Raw genomic sequence first — 14791 nt, 5'->3', positions numbered from 1 at the left:
TGATGGACTAAGATATATATGTAGATAAGACAGACAGACAGACAGACAAGGGGTAATCAGTAATACCTTTTCGTTTCAAGTAAGACCAACGTTTTTATGTACATGTTATAAAAGTTATGACCATACTTAAAAAAAAAAACATAAATTAATGCAACCAACCCCACACGAGATGAGGCTGACTCACAGCAGTAATCTCTCCCTCTCTCCCCCTCCCTCCCTTCGCTCGGCAAACTTTTGCACAGGCTGTAAAATGTGACAGGTTTCCACCTGTGTTGCCGTACTCACTCTATGGTGAGAGAAGCTTTTGAATTGCCCGTGAGACTTGGTTGCGCGTTAATTCGCGCTCTATTTCCCCTTACTATTAACAGCTTATTTGAAGGAAGCTGTCCAGACAGATATCGGGGTTTTTTTCCCCCTAGCTCAGTGTTTGGATAAATGTTATTGGACTCATGTGGGCATGTACGACTGGCACGACGCAACAATGAGATCGGTTCAGTCCGCTGCTGTGAGCGTTTTTACACTGGATTTATGTTTGATATGGATATTGTTCACTATATCGATAACAACCATCGAAGGTAAGAAATTATATATGAAATTTAACAGAGCTGGGTTATCTTACTACATTTAAAATATATATATATTTGTTGCTGTCATTAGTTTCATAAAAAAAATCCATGTTTCACTTTAAATTTAATATGTATAGGAATAGATCCTCAACATCAATAGGATACGTTATGAAAACGCGATGTCTATTATTATTCATATAAAGACTGGCTATTATAATATTGGATCATAAATAGATTTTCTATGTTTATAAATAGTTTTTTTAATGACTTATTAATCCCTTAATCAAATATAAAACATATATAAAACATATTTATATAAAACATGACATTTATCATTTTATTTTAGAGTCCTGTTCCCCATGGACATTAGTAGCCTCCTCTGGGTAATAATTAGGTTCTTCTAACCCTGAACCATCCCTAATGCTATTGAATAATTTTCATAGTTTTCTTAGATAAGTAGGCTACACATACTAGTTAGGGGAGACCGGGTATGGTTGTAACACTTTTTTCTTTAGCACCTAAAATTATCTTTTTTTTTTAACTACACGTCTGAAACTTTTAGGCAACGTACCCACACTTGTCTACTACAATTGGCAACAATTTAAATTTCTCCAAATATATTACAGACGTTTTGAGATGATGACAAATACAAGGTGGTCCTTTGATACAACCTACCCCACTGGGTAACACATACTGGGGTAAGTTGTAACAGGTAGACAAAATGCACAAAAACACAAAAAAGGGTACTCCAAGTGTTATGCCACAAAAACAAAAAAGTTTAATTTCAATTCAATAGCTGATAATTAACATATTTACCCCCATTCACAATAGTGACAAAAACAAACAAATAAATTAAATGCCTTTTTAAGTCACAATGGTGACAAGAACAAAACAATTAAGCGCATTCTTAATCATGACAAATGAAATTGGTCATGAAGTGCATGCCTGGTGGGCCCAAAAGCTACATAAAACACACTTGACCCACACTTCGTTGGGTCTTGAATTTCTAAATGATTCCACGCAGATGACACAGAAAGAAGGAGTTATCATCCTTCACCCTTTTCCCGGCAGGTTTTTCTTTTTTCATTCTTTTTTCTCATGCAAGTTCTAGGCATTCTGTAGTAATATTAAAATTACTAAAAGTGTCTTATTTGTATGGGGATGGTTGTAACACTTTCCAAACACGTGTTACAACCTACCCCACCACTGTCACCCACTGTTTAACTATCTGTATTAGCATGGTGCTTTGAAATTAGCAGGAGGTTGATAGACCATTCTTTACTAAAGAAACTAAAGTTTGACCTGATATAACTCATACAACATTATCTACAACAGGAGAAGTACTAAAAAAATATTATCTGTTTTTTTTTTTTTTACTTTTGTACCTCAGAATTTGATTTTTAGCTGTAGCTTCAGGAGAGATGGCAACACAGACAGCAAAACCTCCATGTGAGATCATAAAGGAAGTCTGAAAAAACTGAAACTGTCAGATGACTCCTATCTTATCCCTGATTCATGGAAATGGTAGTGTTACAACTGTCCCCGTGTTACAACTATACCCGGTCTCCCCTACTCACAACGATAAGTTTGTTTTACTTTTTCAACCACTTTTTAATTCGTTAAAGATGACTAATGTAAAGTTGAAACTTGAGTTAAATCGCTGGAAACATAGTGTATAACGTGATTATTGAACATTTTTAATGTGAAAATGTTCCTTATAGCCTACTTCCAATATAAGGCAACATTGAAAATTGTACGCTAAATATGCCATATTGATTTGAATAAAATTACATTTCTGTGTATAGTCCCTGTATAGTCCCTATATCAGTCACTAATATGAAACACAGTATCACAGCCCATAGTGTGTTTAGATGTATTGTATAAATACTCTTCATCACTAATCTTGGCAATATTGCTAGGCCAGCGTTCCCATTTTGCTCTTAAGGAACAGGCAGTTATCCAACTAGTCTTAAAGACTAAAGGGACTTTATTGCAATGAAGAACCTTTTACATCCATGGGATGTTCCAATGCACACGAGTTTAGTTTCTCATTATTATTATTATTTCTTTAATAATATATGTTCTTTATACTAATAATAAAAAAGGTGATTATTTTGAGAACAGTTCAGTGAAATGATCTTTGTGGAACCTGGTGGTTCTTCTATGGCATCACTGTGAAAAACTTCACCTTTTGAGCCTTTTTTTAATTATTAATTATTATTTCCCTGTCAACGTTTTAAAGTTACCAGTTTTTTTCACTATAATTTTCACTAAAATTCTTGGCCCCTGAATATATGGTGTATGAATATCTGAACATGCAATATAAGAACAAACCCTCTGATTTTAAACAAAAAAACCTTTTTATTCTGGCTTCATACATTCTTTTTTTATCAACACTAAAAATGGTACATTTTGAGCAAAATCTGGATGATATTCAGAACGCTGATCAAAACACAGGAGTAGATCGAGTCCGTCAATAGCCCTAATGCTTGCACTTCCTGGGTCGACATTTTATTCAGTAGCATTATAGGCCGTTTTGATTTATATACGGTTCAATGTTGATGATTGCGTTATTTACATATGATTAAGATTCTTCAAATGTCTTTTGATCAGGAGATTCAGTACTTTTTTAAAAGACGTGTCATAGCGTACCCTATGTTATAACAGTGAAAACTGAAAATTCTGTGTTTTGTGGGGAAGCGTTTTCTCACAGATAATGGAAAAATCTGTGTTTGTCAGGGAAAGAGTTAAGAGTGTATTCTAAATGACATGGGAAGATGGGATTTCCTCAAAATATTGATTTACTTCCAACCAACTTCGTAAATAAACTTCCAACCATACCAAAATCAAATCCATTTGATAGAGCTTTATAAAATGAAATTAGTTCAATTCAGCTGCAGCTCTACTGAAGATAATAATCACATTAAGTCCGTTTAGTGTTGATTCCCTTACGTTCCATAACAGGAAACAGCGGTGTCATCATTCAGACCAGTTCTTTTTAATTTTGTCCCTATCCAATAGTGTCTGTCAAATTAATAATATTATTGAATATGTTTTTTATAAACCTCAACCAAGCAAGCCATTGGCAACAGTGGCATAAACTCCATTATGAGAGAGAGAGAGAGAGAGAGAGAGAGAGAGAGAGAGAGAGAGAGAGAGAGAGAGAGAGAGAGAGAGAGAGAGAGAGAGAGAGATGGAGAGAGAGATGGAGAGACAGACAGATAGAGACCTTGGAAGAAACCAGGCTCAGTTCTCCTCTTGCCAGACATGGTGTGATTTTTGATTCCATGTTCCATCAAAAGTCAGGTTGTAAACTGATGTTTTTCACAAAATGTAAAGTTATCATTAGGCATTATAGTACAAGATCCCTGAGAAGACCACAAGCTGTTTTCTTTTTCCTGTGTTTTTCACAGATAACATAAGGTCTTGTCTAAAACTCGAACACTGAGTTCTTATTGAAGACATTCCAAGACTGAACAGAGATTTACTACAAGATACTTTACAGGGGTCAAAGAAAATGCTGCACCCTGACTAAATGAATCAAACTCTCTCAAATGTACTTTTGCCTTTAACAGTCATGATTAATTATTTTGTTTTATTTTCAAGAAATCTGTAAGATAATGGATCCATTTGCGGTTTGATATCAGCTCTCTATTTTCTTCTCCCTTACAAAGATGCACCACAGGGCTGTATGAGATTCAAAAATAGATTTGCGTTACAGATTTGCGCTCATATGAAAATTCATACCTAATTTTATTGTCTCTGAAGAATGTAGGAGTACTCTTCAAAAATCAAAGAAAATCAATTTATTTTTGACAATCTGCACACACATATATATATATATATATATATATATATATATATATATATATATATATATATATATATATATATATATATATATATAATATAAACTGTGCAGTCAGGAAACAGTCCCTGTATACATATAATTTAGTACCTTGAAATTCATCATGAGATCCATCATGCCTTGTTACCACTGTACAGGCTGGTGGTGGTGGTGTAATGGTGTGGGGGATGTTTTCTTGGCACACTTTAGGCCCCTTAGTGTCAATTAGGCATTGTTTAAATGCCAAAGCCTACCTGAAAAAAACCCGAAACACATTTTTGACTGTCACGCAAAGAGCACCAGAGGGTTAAACAACAAAGGCTTAGATCACTTCGTTGGGCAACTCATAACTATTACAGAGACCTTATCATTTGTGTTATTACTAGCCTTTAAAGCCCTAGTATCCTTAATAAACTATAATATCATTAGTTCAATAATGACCTGTGTAAAGGTGAATGTAATTATCACATACAAACACATGCCTAAGGTCTTGAAAGAAAAACAAGAAAGACAGTATTATAGCTGCATTTATACCACCCGACTAGGTCTTTACATGATTTTTTTTTTAATATTTTATTTACAGCTTTTCACATTTTTACAGAACAACCCCCCACCCCATGCCAGCAAATTAGTAACAAATAATTCAAACAAATAAATGATGATAAAAAAATAAAAATAAAATAAAAAAAAATGATAAATGCCTATACATACATGTATAAGTACACATACCCACATTAACATACAATATCCATACATATGTACAGATACACATTATAAACATCTAATTACACATACATTAAAGTCAAATACTTCAATAAAAATGCCAACACCAATGATTGCCCAGTTTTAGAGGAAAATTAGGTGTTGCACCCTGCAAGACAGTATATAATCTGCAGTACCACACCCATTAGAGCATCCAAAATGTCAAATTCAATCATCCCTTTCCAGAAATTCCATAAAGGGGTTCCAAATCTGTAAGAATTTCTTCGGTTTACCAGCAATTTCATATCTGATCCTTTCCATATGTAGCACACTGCTAAACTCTGCTAGCCACATCTCAAATTTAGGTACAAATTCTTTGTTCCACATCAACAGAATTGCCTTCTTCGCTATTGTCATCCCATATTGTATCGTCTGGATTTGATTAAAGCTAAAGGTCTCTAAAGAAGGGGCCCAGCCTAATATTGCAACAAGGGGATCATGGGGAAAATCATTCTTAAGTAACTTTGAGTAAAAACAAAAGACCTCAGACCAGAATTTACATATTTTTGGGCAGAACCAGAATAAGTGAGCTAATGTCCCCTCATTGGACTTGCATTTGATACACAAAGGTGAGACAGAGGGATATATAGAATGTAACTTTGTACGGGAGTAGTGCAATCTATGCACAGCTTTATATTGTATCAGTTGAAAATTAGAACTGATGGAGCAAGACTTAATACTGCGGAGGGCGTCTGCCCAGGAGTCTTCTGAAATATCTATACCCAAGTCTTTTTCCCATGACATCTTTAAATGTTGTGTAGAAGGAACTCTGGAGTCATTTAGGCATTCAACAAATTTAGAAACAAGACCCTTCATGTTAAGTTCAGAAGTCATACAATAATAAAGATGTTCAGGGGGTTTATAGGATTCAAAGTTAGGTATATTACTTTTAACATAGCTTCGTACTTGTAAATACCTGAAAAAATGAGAAGGGGGTAGTCCAAACTTTTGTCTAAGCTGGGCGAAAGAAGCAAATACATTGTTAATGTATAAATCACTTATGGATACAATTCCTTTTTCTTTCCAAGATAAAAAAGTTTTATCTGTCTGTGAGGGAGGAAATGCGTGGTTATAGGCTATAGGAGTAAGAGAACACGTTTGAGGAAGTTTGAAGATCTTTCTAATCTGATACCAAATCTTAAGAGAATTAACAATAATGGGGTTACATTTCTTAAATGTTCTAATAGGCTTATTTCCTGCAAAAAGTAAAGCGGGAAGGGAGGAATTTTGAATATCCCGCTCAATAACGAGCCATGCAGGAATGGTGGTATTCAATACCTCGGGATATGCACTACGCCAGTACATTAAGGCCCTTAGGTTGGCTGCCCAATAGTAGTGCTGAAAACAGGGAAGGCCAAGACCTCCTACATCTTTCGATTTACAGATATGTGCTTTAGATATCCGATGGGCTTTATACCCCCAAATAAATGGCATGATCACTGAATCAAGTGTCTTAAAAAATGACTGGGCTAGGGAGATTGGAACATTTTGAAACAAATAGAGAAACCTGGGTAAGGTGACCATTTTGATTGCGTTGACTCGACCAATCATTGTTAAAGGAAGTACTCGCCAGGTCTCTACATCACTCTTCAGTTTGTCTATCATAACTTTGTGATTTGTTTCATATACATTTTTGAAATGTCTTGGGACAGTGATACCAAGATATTTTAATTTGCTTACAGTTCTAAAAGGGAGATTATTAACAAAATCTGGATCCATAGTGTCGTATAATGGCATGAACTCACTTTTCTGCCAGTTAACAGTGTATCCAGAGAGGGTACCAAATTCCCTGATTAGGTCAAACAAGAAAGGCAGCGATCTCTCTGGCTCTGAAAGAAAAAGAAGAACATCATCCGCATATAGCGAAATCTGGTGTTTTACACCCCCCATCATGACAGGGGATATATGCGGATGATTTCTTATACTTATTGCTAAAGGTTCCATCGCGATAGCGAAAAGTAAAGGGCTCAATGGGCAGCCCTGGCGGGTACCACGATGGAGGAGGAAAGGGAGTGATCTGTTATTATTTGTAAGAACAGAGGCAGAGGGGCAAAGGTACAACATCTCAACCCACGAAGAAAATTTTTGTCCCAGACCAAATTCCTTAATGGTGCTTAATATGTAGGACCATTCTACACTGTCAAATGCTTTATAAGCATCCAGCGCTAGAATGGCTATTTTATCATGTTTTCCTTTACCCCGATACACAATATTCATGAGCCTACGTACATTATGAAAAGAAAATCTACCGGGGATAAAACCTGTTTGGTCTTCATGTATTATTGAGCTAATACATTTACTTAACCTATTTGCCAAGATTTTAGTAAATATTTTAAGATCATTACCGAGAAGAGAAATGGGTCTATAAGAGGAAGGGTCCGTACTATCTTTATCTTTTTTTAGGATCAGTGCAATATTTGCAGAGTAAAGTGTTTCTGGTAATTTCTTGTTTTCAATAGAATTTTTAAACATCCTTAATATTAAGGGGCCAATTTGATTAGAAAAAGCTTTATAAAATTCTATGGAGAAACCATCTGGGCCAGCTGCCTTACCATTGGGAAAACTTCTAATAGCTGTAAGAACTTCTTCCAACGTAATATCTGAGTTTAAGTTTTCCCTCGCATCTTCACTGATTTTAGGAAGTCCGAGGGAACGAAGGAATTTTGTAATATCCAATGAGTCTACACTACTTTGAGAGGAATACAATTCCTGATAGAATTCCCGGAATACATTATTTATTTCTATTGGTTTATTGGTCAAGGCCCCGGATTTTAACTTAATGGTTTTTATGGCTCTACTAGCTTGTATGCCCCTCAGCTGACGAGCTAACAAGCGATTGGGTTTGTCACCTAACTCAAATTGTTTCTGTTTTATCTTTAATAACAGGGAGCTAATTTGGTCAGATAATAGTGTATTATATTCATATTTGAGCTTCATAATACTCGACAAAATTAAATTGGATGATGTGAGTTTGAACTGATGCTCAAGCACTGGCAACTCCGACTCTATTTCTGAAAGCCTTTTGCCCCTCTGTTTTTTCTGTTCTGCTTGGAAAGCTATAATCTGGCCTCTAATGACAGCTTTAAGAGCTTCCCATAAAGTTGAATCAGACACGTCCCCCTTATCATTCAGAGTAAGAAATTCAGCAATACGGGTGGCAAAAGTTTCTTTAAAACGGTCCTCATTTAACAAAGTGGGATTGAAACGCCAAGAATAGGGGGGGGTTTCCATTCCAAAGTCTACTGCAATAGAAACCGGGGAGTGATCAGATATTAAAATATTGTGATATTTAGAGGCTAAGATCTTGGGGGTTAATTTGGAATCAGTTAAAAAATAGTCAATCCTTGTATACGAGTTATGAACATTAGAGAAAAAAGAATAGTCTTTGTCAATAGGGTGATGAAGTCTCCAAATATCAAGTATATTCAGTGAATGAATGAGATTATTAAGAACAGTAGCCGAGTTAGATGGTTTGGGAGGGCTGGGGGAGTGCCTATCCATAAAAGGGTCCAGGATGCAATTAAAGTCCCCTCCAATAATAAGATGAGTGGAGTCAACATTAGGTATGATATTAAAAACAGATCGGAAAAAATGTGGGTCATCAAAATTAGGAGCGTACACGTTCACAAATGTAACATGTTTCTCTAAAATAGTGCCAGTCACCATAAGATAACGACCATTGATATCCTGTTTAGTGGACAAATGTTGAAAGGGAATATTTTTGCGTATTAATATAGATACTCCACGGGCCTTTGAAGAGAAAGTAGAGTGGTACATTTGGCCTATCCACCTACATCTAAGTCTGTGAGCGCAGGAATGCTTAATATGAGTCTCTTGTAGAAATAATATATCTGCGTGCAGACTATTCAAATGCGCGAAGACTTTAGATCTTTTAACAATATCATTTAAACCCCGCACATTCCAGCTCAGAATATTCAAATGCTTCTTAAGGGAGGTCATCAGAGTGCAGCTTGAGGTAAAACATAGGGTAAAATAAGTGACAATTAAGTACAAGGATAGGCATTGTTAGATGTACAAAACAGAAAGAAAAACAAATAAACATTAGCAATATAGAAAAGAGCTGACATACTTTTAACCCAATAAACGTGGGACAGCTAAACGGAACACAAAGATGAAGCGGAAAAAAGAAAAAAAAAATTCGGCCGGCGAACCTAACTGTTCTTCTTCTTTTTCAAAGAAAAAAAACCACACACAGCTCCGCCTCCACTCGTAATGGTCAGGAAAAAATTCGCGTATAATGAAAATTCTATGTACGTTACACATAAACACAAAAGCATATACATATGGACAATCTTCGACTTTGTTAAGTCCTTAGTGACAAAGTATAGGCCGACTGATCCTTCAAGTCACGCTCATCGAGTCAATGGATTGGTCACCAAAGCTTGGAATAGTGTCTTACCATGATGTACCACAGTATACTTCACGTTCCATCGCTACGAGAGACTGTCAATGTATGATTCGGCCTCCTGCGGGGACGAGAATATTTTCTTCGTCTTCTCATGGGTGAAGATGAGACGGGCCGGATACAGCAGACCATATTTTATTCCTTTAGCTCTTAGTTTCTCCCGTGCTCCGTCAAACTGCTTGCGTTGGGAGGACACCTCTGCTGGAAAGTCTGGAAAGATACTGATACGGCCCCCCTCAAAAAAGAGCGGGCTTTGGTTACGAGCAAGCCGCAGTATTTCAGTCTTAACAGCATCATGATGAATCCTGGCAATCATAACTCGCGGCCTGTTGTTCATGACGGGGCCGATGCGGTGAGCTCGGTCAACCTTTACACCACCCGGGAAGTTAGCTTCGCCCAGTAGCGAAGGAAACAGGCCAGAAACAAACTGTGTCGGGTTGCCCTTCTCGACGTTCTCAGGGAGACCTGCGATCTTGATATTTTGCCTGCGGGATCTGGCCTCTAAATCCGTTACTTTAGACTTCAGAGATGTATTCTCCTGTGATAAATTGGCGCAAAGATGCTCCAAATGAGAGACGCGGCGCTCATAATCAGTGCTAGCCTCCTCCAGGTCAACGATACGGGATGTATTGGCCGCTAGCGTTGACTTCACTCCTGACAGGGAAGCCTCCAAGTCATTAAATCTGGCGTTCATGGAACAGTCCATCTTTTTAATGGCTGAAAGAATAGCCTTAGGTGAAGGCTCGTCTTCACCCTCCAAAGGTTGAGAGACATCGGTGTCTGTGATCACATTAACGGAGTTAACTTGACCGCAAGTGTTTGTGTAAGCTGCTCATCCCAAATAAGGGCAGTGACGTCAGTGGCGTCCATGGGGTTTCCTTGAGTGTGCCGGGCGAGAGAGAAACACCTGTGTCAAATTAGTAATTAGAGATTAAAGCTATAAAGGTATGATGCTTTTGTTGTTTGGGAGGGCTTTTTCTGTGAGTGCTGCTGAGTTCCTTGCCGAGGCTGCCGTGTCGGGACGTGGGCTGAGGATTGTTCCTGTTGCGTGCGAATAGCTGGGAGGGATAGTTTGTAGTATTGGGGTTTTCCCCTACTAAGTTGGGCGGCCGCCGTTGATTTCCCCGAACGCTGTATCCCACGTCCGGTAGCGGGTAAGGAAGCCAGCAGTACACTTTTATTTTCACCGCTGTAGTGTTTGATGTGTTTTTTTAATGTATTGAGATATATATATATATGGTGGTTGTATTGCCGGGGAGACTTATTTCATGTGTGTGCCAATATTGGTCCCCCGGCGCTTTTTGTCTGTAAAGTGAGCGTGTGTGTGCAGGGGGTTTGAGGGCAGGTTATTATCTCCTAACGCTCCTGTAGGTTATACAGCTCGACGAAGGCTATGTATTTGGCCCGAGTGGTATCGATGGTCTGAGTGATATTTGGTGTGTATTTATTGGTGTTATTTAATGAATTGATTATTTATGCTACGGTGAGGTTTTGCGGTGTAATGAAATCATGCATGTATTGTGATCCTAGGAATTAATTGAATGGGTGTTTTTTATAATAACTGTTGAGACCCCGAGTTAAATATGTTCCTGCTTGTTGATGTTGTATTCTTCTTATAGTTAACCTTGCTGGGTATTAGTATTATCAATTAACAAATTTCCAGTGAATTGTACCTATCTTTATCATGTAAACCTGGCGCCCCCTGAGTTTTAATACCATTGTCCATGAATAAAATTGTTATATTTTCTCTCTTGAGTACTTGAGTGTTTTCTTGGTTATTGAGCCCACAGTAAATTCATGGTCCAGTAGAGAACCTGTGAATTAACCTTTCGTAGTAATTGGGGGTGGGTTACAACTTGGCGTAGTTTTGGCAGTCTGGACTGTGGGCAGTATCCAAGAAAATGTCAACTACACAACAATCAGAACCGTTATCTTCTACATCGAGTGAGCAGCAGCAGAGAGTAGATGGTTCACCTGACAGGGGTCAGAATCCAGTGACGAATTCAAATATGGTTATGTTTCCTTTGATGATGGGGGCACATTGGTGTCAAAAATTTAACGGAGATCAAAGAGCGCAGGGGAATAATTTTCAGGATTGGTATAATATGCAGACATCAATGTTCAATATGTACCCCTTTTCTGAGGCGCAAAAAGTCTCAGCTTTGATAAATAATTTGGATGGTGAAGCAAAGAGGGAAGTGTTAGCTTTGTCAGTAGCACAGCGTACAACAGCTGAACAGATATTGTTATTCTTGAAAAATAGCTATGGAGACATAGTCCCCCTTGCAACCCTTCGGGCCCAGTTTTTTACTCGGAAACAAAGGACAGATGAGAATGTTAGACAGTTTGCATTGGCACTTCAGGAATTAAGTAATCGGTTGGAGAATAGGAATGATAGTACAATTGTGGGTGACGTCTTGCGTGATCAATTTATTTTAGGGCTCTGTGATGCAGGACTGCGTCGGGAACTTCGGGGTATGGTTAGAGCAGTCCCTGGGAGTTCTTTTGTAGAAGTTAAACAAGAAGCTATTCTACGAGCAGAGGAGTTTGGGGAGGTGAGGCAGGCAGTAGCCGCAACAGTACAGTTAAAATCAGTCCCAGATACGTCAAAATTAGTTGAAGAGATTAAACAGGAGGTTTTTTTGCAGTTAAGAGGAGAGATAAAGGATATGGTTGCTGGAATGATTAATGAAGTGCGTGAGGGAGTACAGACTTTGAGGCCCAATAGTGATAATGCAAGACCAAGGTATGAGTTTAGGAGGGGTCAAAGAAGCTCAGATCAATTTGACCATCAAGGAAGGCCGATCTGCCGACGTTGTAAACAAGTGGGGCATATTGAAAGGCGTTGTGGGGTTGTAGAGGGAGCTCAGGGGCCTTTAAACTTGTAAAACCCACTGTACAGGCCCAAACAGTGGGTACAGGGGGTAGTGGCCAATCAGAAAAGAAAGATAATTTAATAGGACAATGTCCAGTTGTTGAAGTGATGATACAGGGGGTTAAAACGCCTTGTTTGATTGATACGGGGTCACAAGTAACTACATTGACTGAAAGTTATTTTAAGAAATATTTTGAGACTAGAGGGCCAACAATGTACCCACCCATCCAAAAGTTTAATCTGGTGGCTGCGAATGGGTTAGTTATTCCATATATAGGATATATTGAGGTGGATTTGAATATATGTGGGAAGGTTATACCAAAAAGGGGAGTGTTGATTGTTAAAGACTCAAATGGATCATCACATCCAGGACTGATTGGCATGAATGTGATTAGAGAGTGCAGAGATTTCCTTATGACGCAGACTGGGGATAACGGGGTGGGATCTGAAAGTGAACTGCAGGTCAAGGTGTGGCATCAGATGTTTTCGGTGTGTGACGATTTGTTAAAGTTTGCTGATGAGACAGGACAGATAAGTTCAATTTACTGGCCGCAGGGACGACGAAAGATGATACCAGCACAGTCAGAAATGGTGATAGAGGCACGTGCTCGTGTACGACCTGACGGGAAGGATTATGTGGGTCTGGTAGAACCTTGTCAAGATGCATTGCCGGGCCAGTTATTGGTAGCCAGATCATTGAGCACAGTTTGTAAAGGGAGAGTTATGGTTAGAATTCTAAATCTTTCCCCAGTCCCAGTGACTCTTTTTCAGCGTTGTCGAATAGGGCAGATTTTTGATGTTGACTTGTGTCCGAGTCGGAAAAGGGATGTAGAGTTAAGACCATTGGATGATGAGACTGTGGAGGTGGGGGTAAGGCAGAATAGAGTGCAGAATGTAGAACAGGAGCAGGTGTTTGGGCCAGTAGCTGTCCCATTAGATCCACTGCAATTTAGTACTGAACAACAAGATATGATTGCCAAATTATTATTCAAACACCAGAAAGTTTTCTCAGAACATGATGAGGATTATGGGTGCACTGATAGGGTTTTACATGTGATACCAACAGGTGATGCAGCCCCAGTTAGAGAACGGTATAATAGGATTCCACCAAAATTGTACCAAGAAGTACGGGGACTTTTGAGTAACATGCTGGAAAATGGTATTATTAGGGAGAGCTTTAGCCCTTGGGCAGCGCCTGTAGTGCTTGTCAGAAAGAAGGACGGCACCCTTCGTTTCTGCGTGGACTACAGGCGGTTGAATAGTGTAACCCATAAAGATTCATATCCCCTCCCCAGAATTGAAGAATCGTTGGCTTCATTGAAGAAATCTAGAGTTTTTTCAACATTAGATTTGGCACATGGGTACTGGCAGGTGGGGGTGCACCCAGCTGACAAGGAAAAGACTGCCTTTGTGACCCCTATGGGGTTGTATGAATTTAATCGGATGCCAATGGGGCTTTGCAATGCCCCAGGAACATTTCAGAGACTGGTTGAAAGTTGCCTGGGCGACCAAAATTTTGAAACATTATTGCTCTATTTGGATGATATAATTGTCTTCTCTCCTTCTTTTGAGGCCCACATTGCCCACCTGGACCTGGTCTTCAGCCGCCTGGAGAACTTCGGTTTGAAAGTTAAACCCACTAAGTGCTTTCTCTTCCAGCATGAAGTGCATTATTTAGGTCATGTGATTGCAGAAGGAGGGGTGTCACCAGACCCAGAGAAGTTGCAAGCAGTGGAGGCCTGGAACACCCCTCAGAATATTACTCAGTTGCGGGCTTTCTTGGGCTTAGCAGGCTATTATAGACGTTTTATTAAAAACTTTGCCCAGATTGCAGCACCCTTGAACTCAATGATGTGGGGGACCTCAAAACGACGTACCCGACCGGTCACAGGTAAACAAGACCGCTGGGCATGGGGAGAGGCACAGGACATGGCATTTATGAAATTAAAGGAGAGTCTTCTACAAGCACCCATATTGGCTTATGCTGATTTTCAGTTGCCATTTCTGTTGTACACCGACGCCAGTCAGACAGGATTGGGAGCAGTGCTGGCACAGGTACAAGAGGGGAGGGAGAGAGTGATCTCCTATGCAAGCAGAAGTCTTCGCCCAACAGAGAGAAATGATAAAAACTACAGCTCATTCAAACTAGAACTGTTGGCGTTAAAATGGGCCATAGTAGAAAAGTTTAGGGAATATCTTGCTGTATCTCCCTTTACTGTTTTTACAGATAATAATCCATTGGCTCATTTGAATACAGCAAACCTGGGTGCAGTGGAGCAACGATGGGCAGCACAGCTCGCAGGATTTCAGTTTGA

At 38.9% G+C, this 14791-nt stretch overlaps 1 protein-coding gene across 1 annotated transcript in view; it reads left to right on the top strand.

The window, feature by feature from the left end:
- The first annotated feature begins 429 nt into the window (after positions 1-429).
- The window catches only part of rxfp2b (relaxin family peptide receptor 2b), a 44143-nt gene continuing 29781 nt past the window's right edge, over positions 430-14791 (top strand). The window contains 1 exon segment of the mRNA XM_067450452.1: positions 430-575. Coding sequence (XP_067306553.1) covers positions 458-575 — 118 coding nt within the window. The 5' untranslated portion in view covers positions 430-457.

The sequence above is a fragment of the Pseudorasbora parva genome, chromosome 8 (assembly GCF_024679245.1).
Source record: "Pseudorasbora parva isolate DD20220531a chromosome 8, ASM2467924v1, whole genome shotgun sequence".
NCBI classification, from domain to species: Eukaryota; Metazoa; Chordata; class Actinopteri; order Cypriniformes; family Gobionidae; genus Pseudorasbora; species Pseudorasbora parva.
This window is presented reverse-complemented; position numbering and strand designations above follow the sequence as displayed.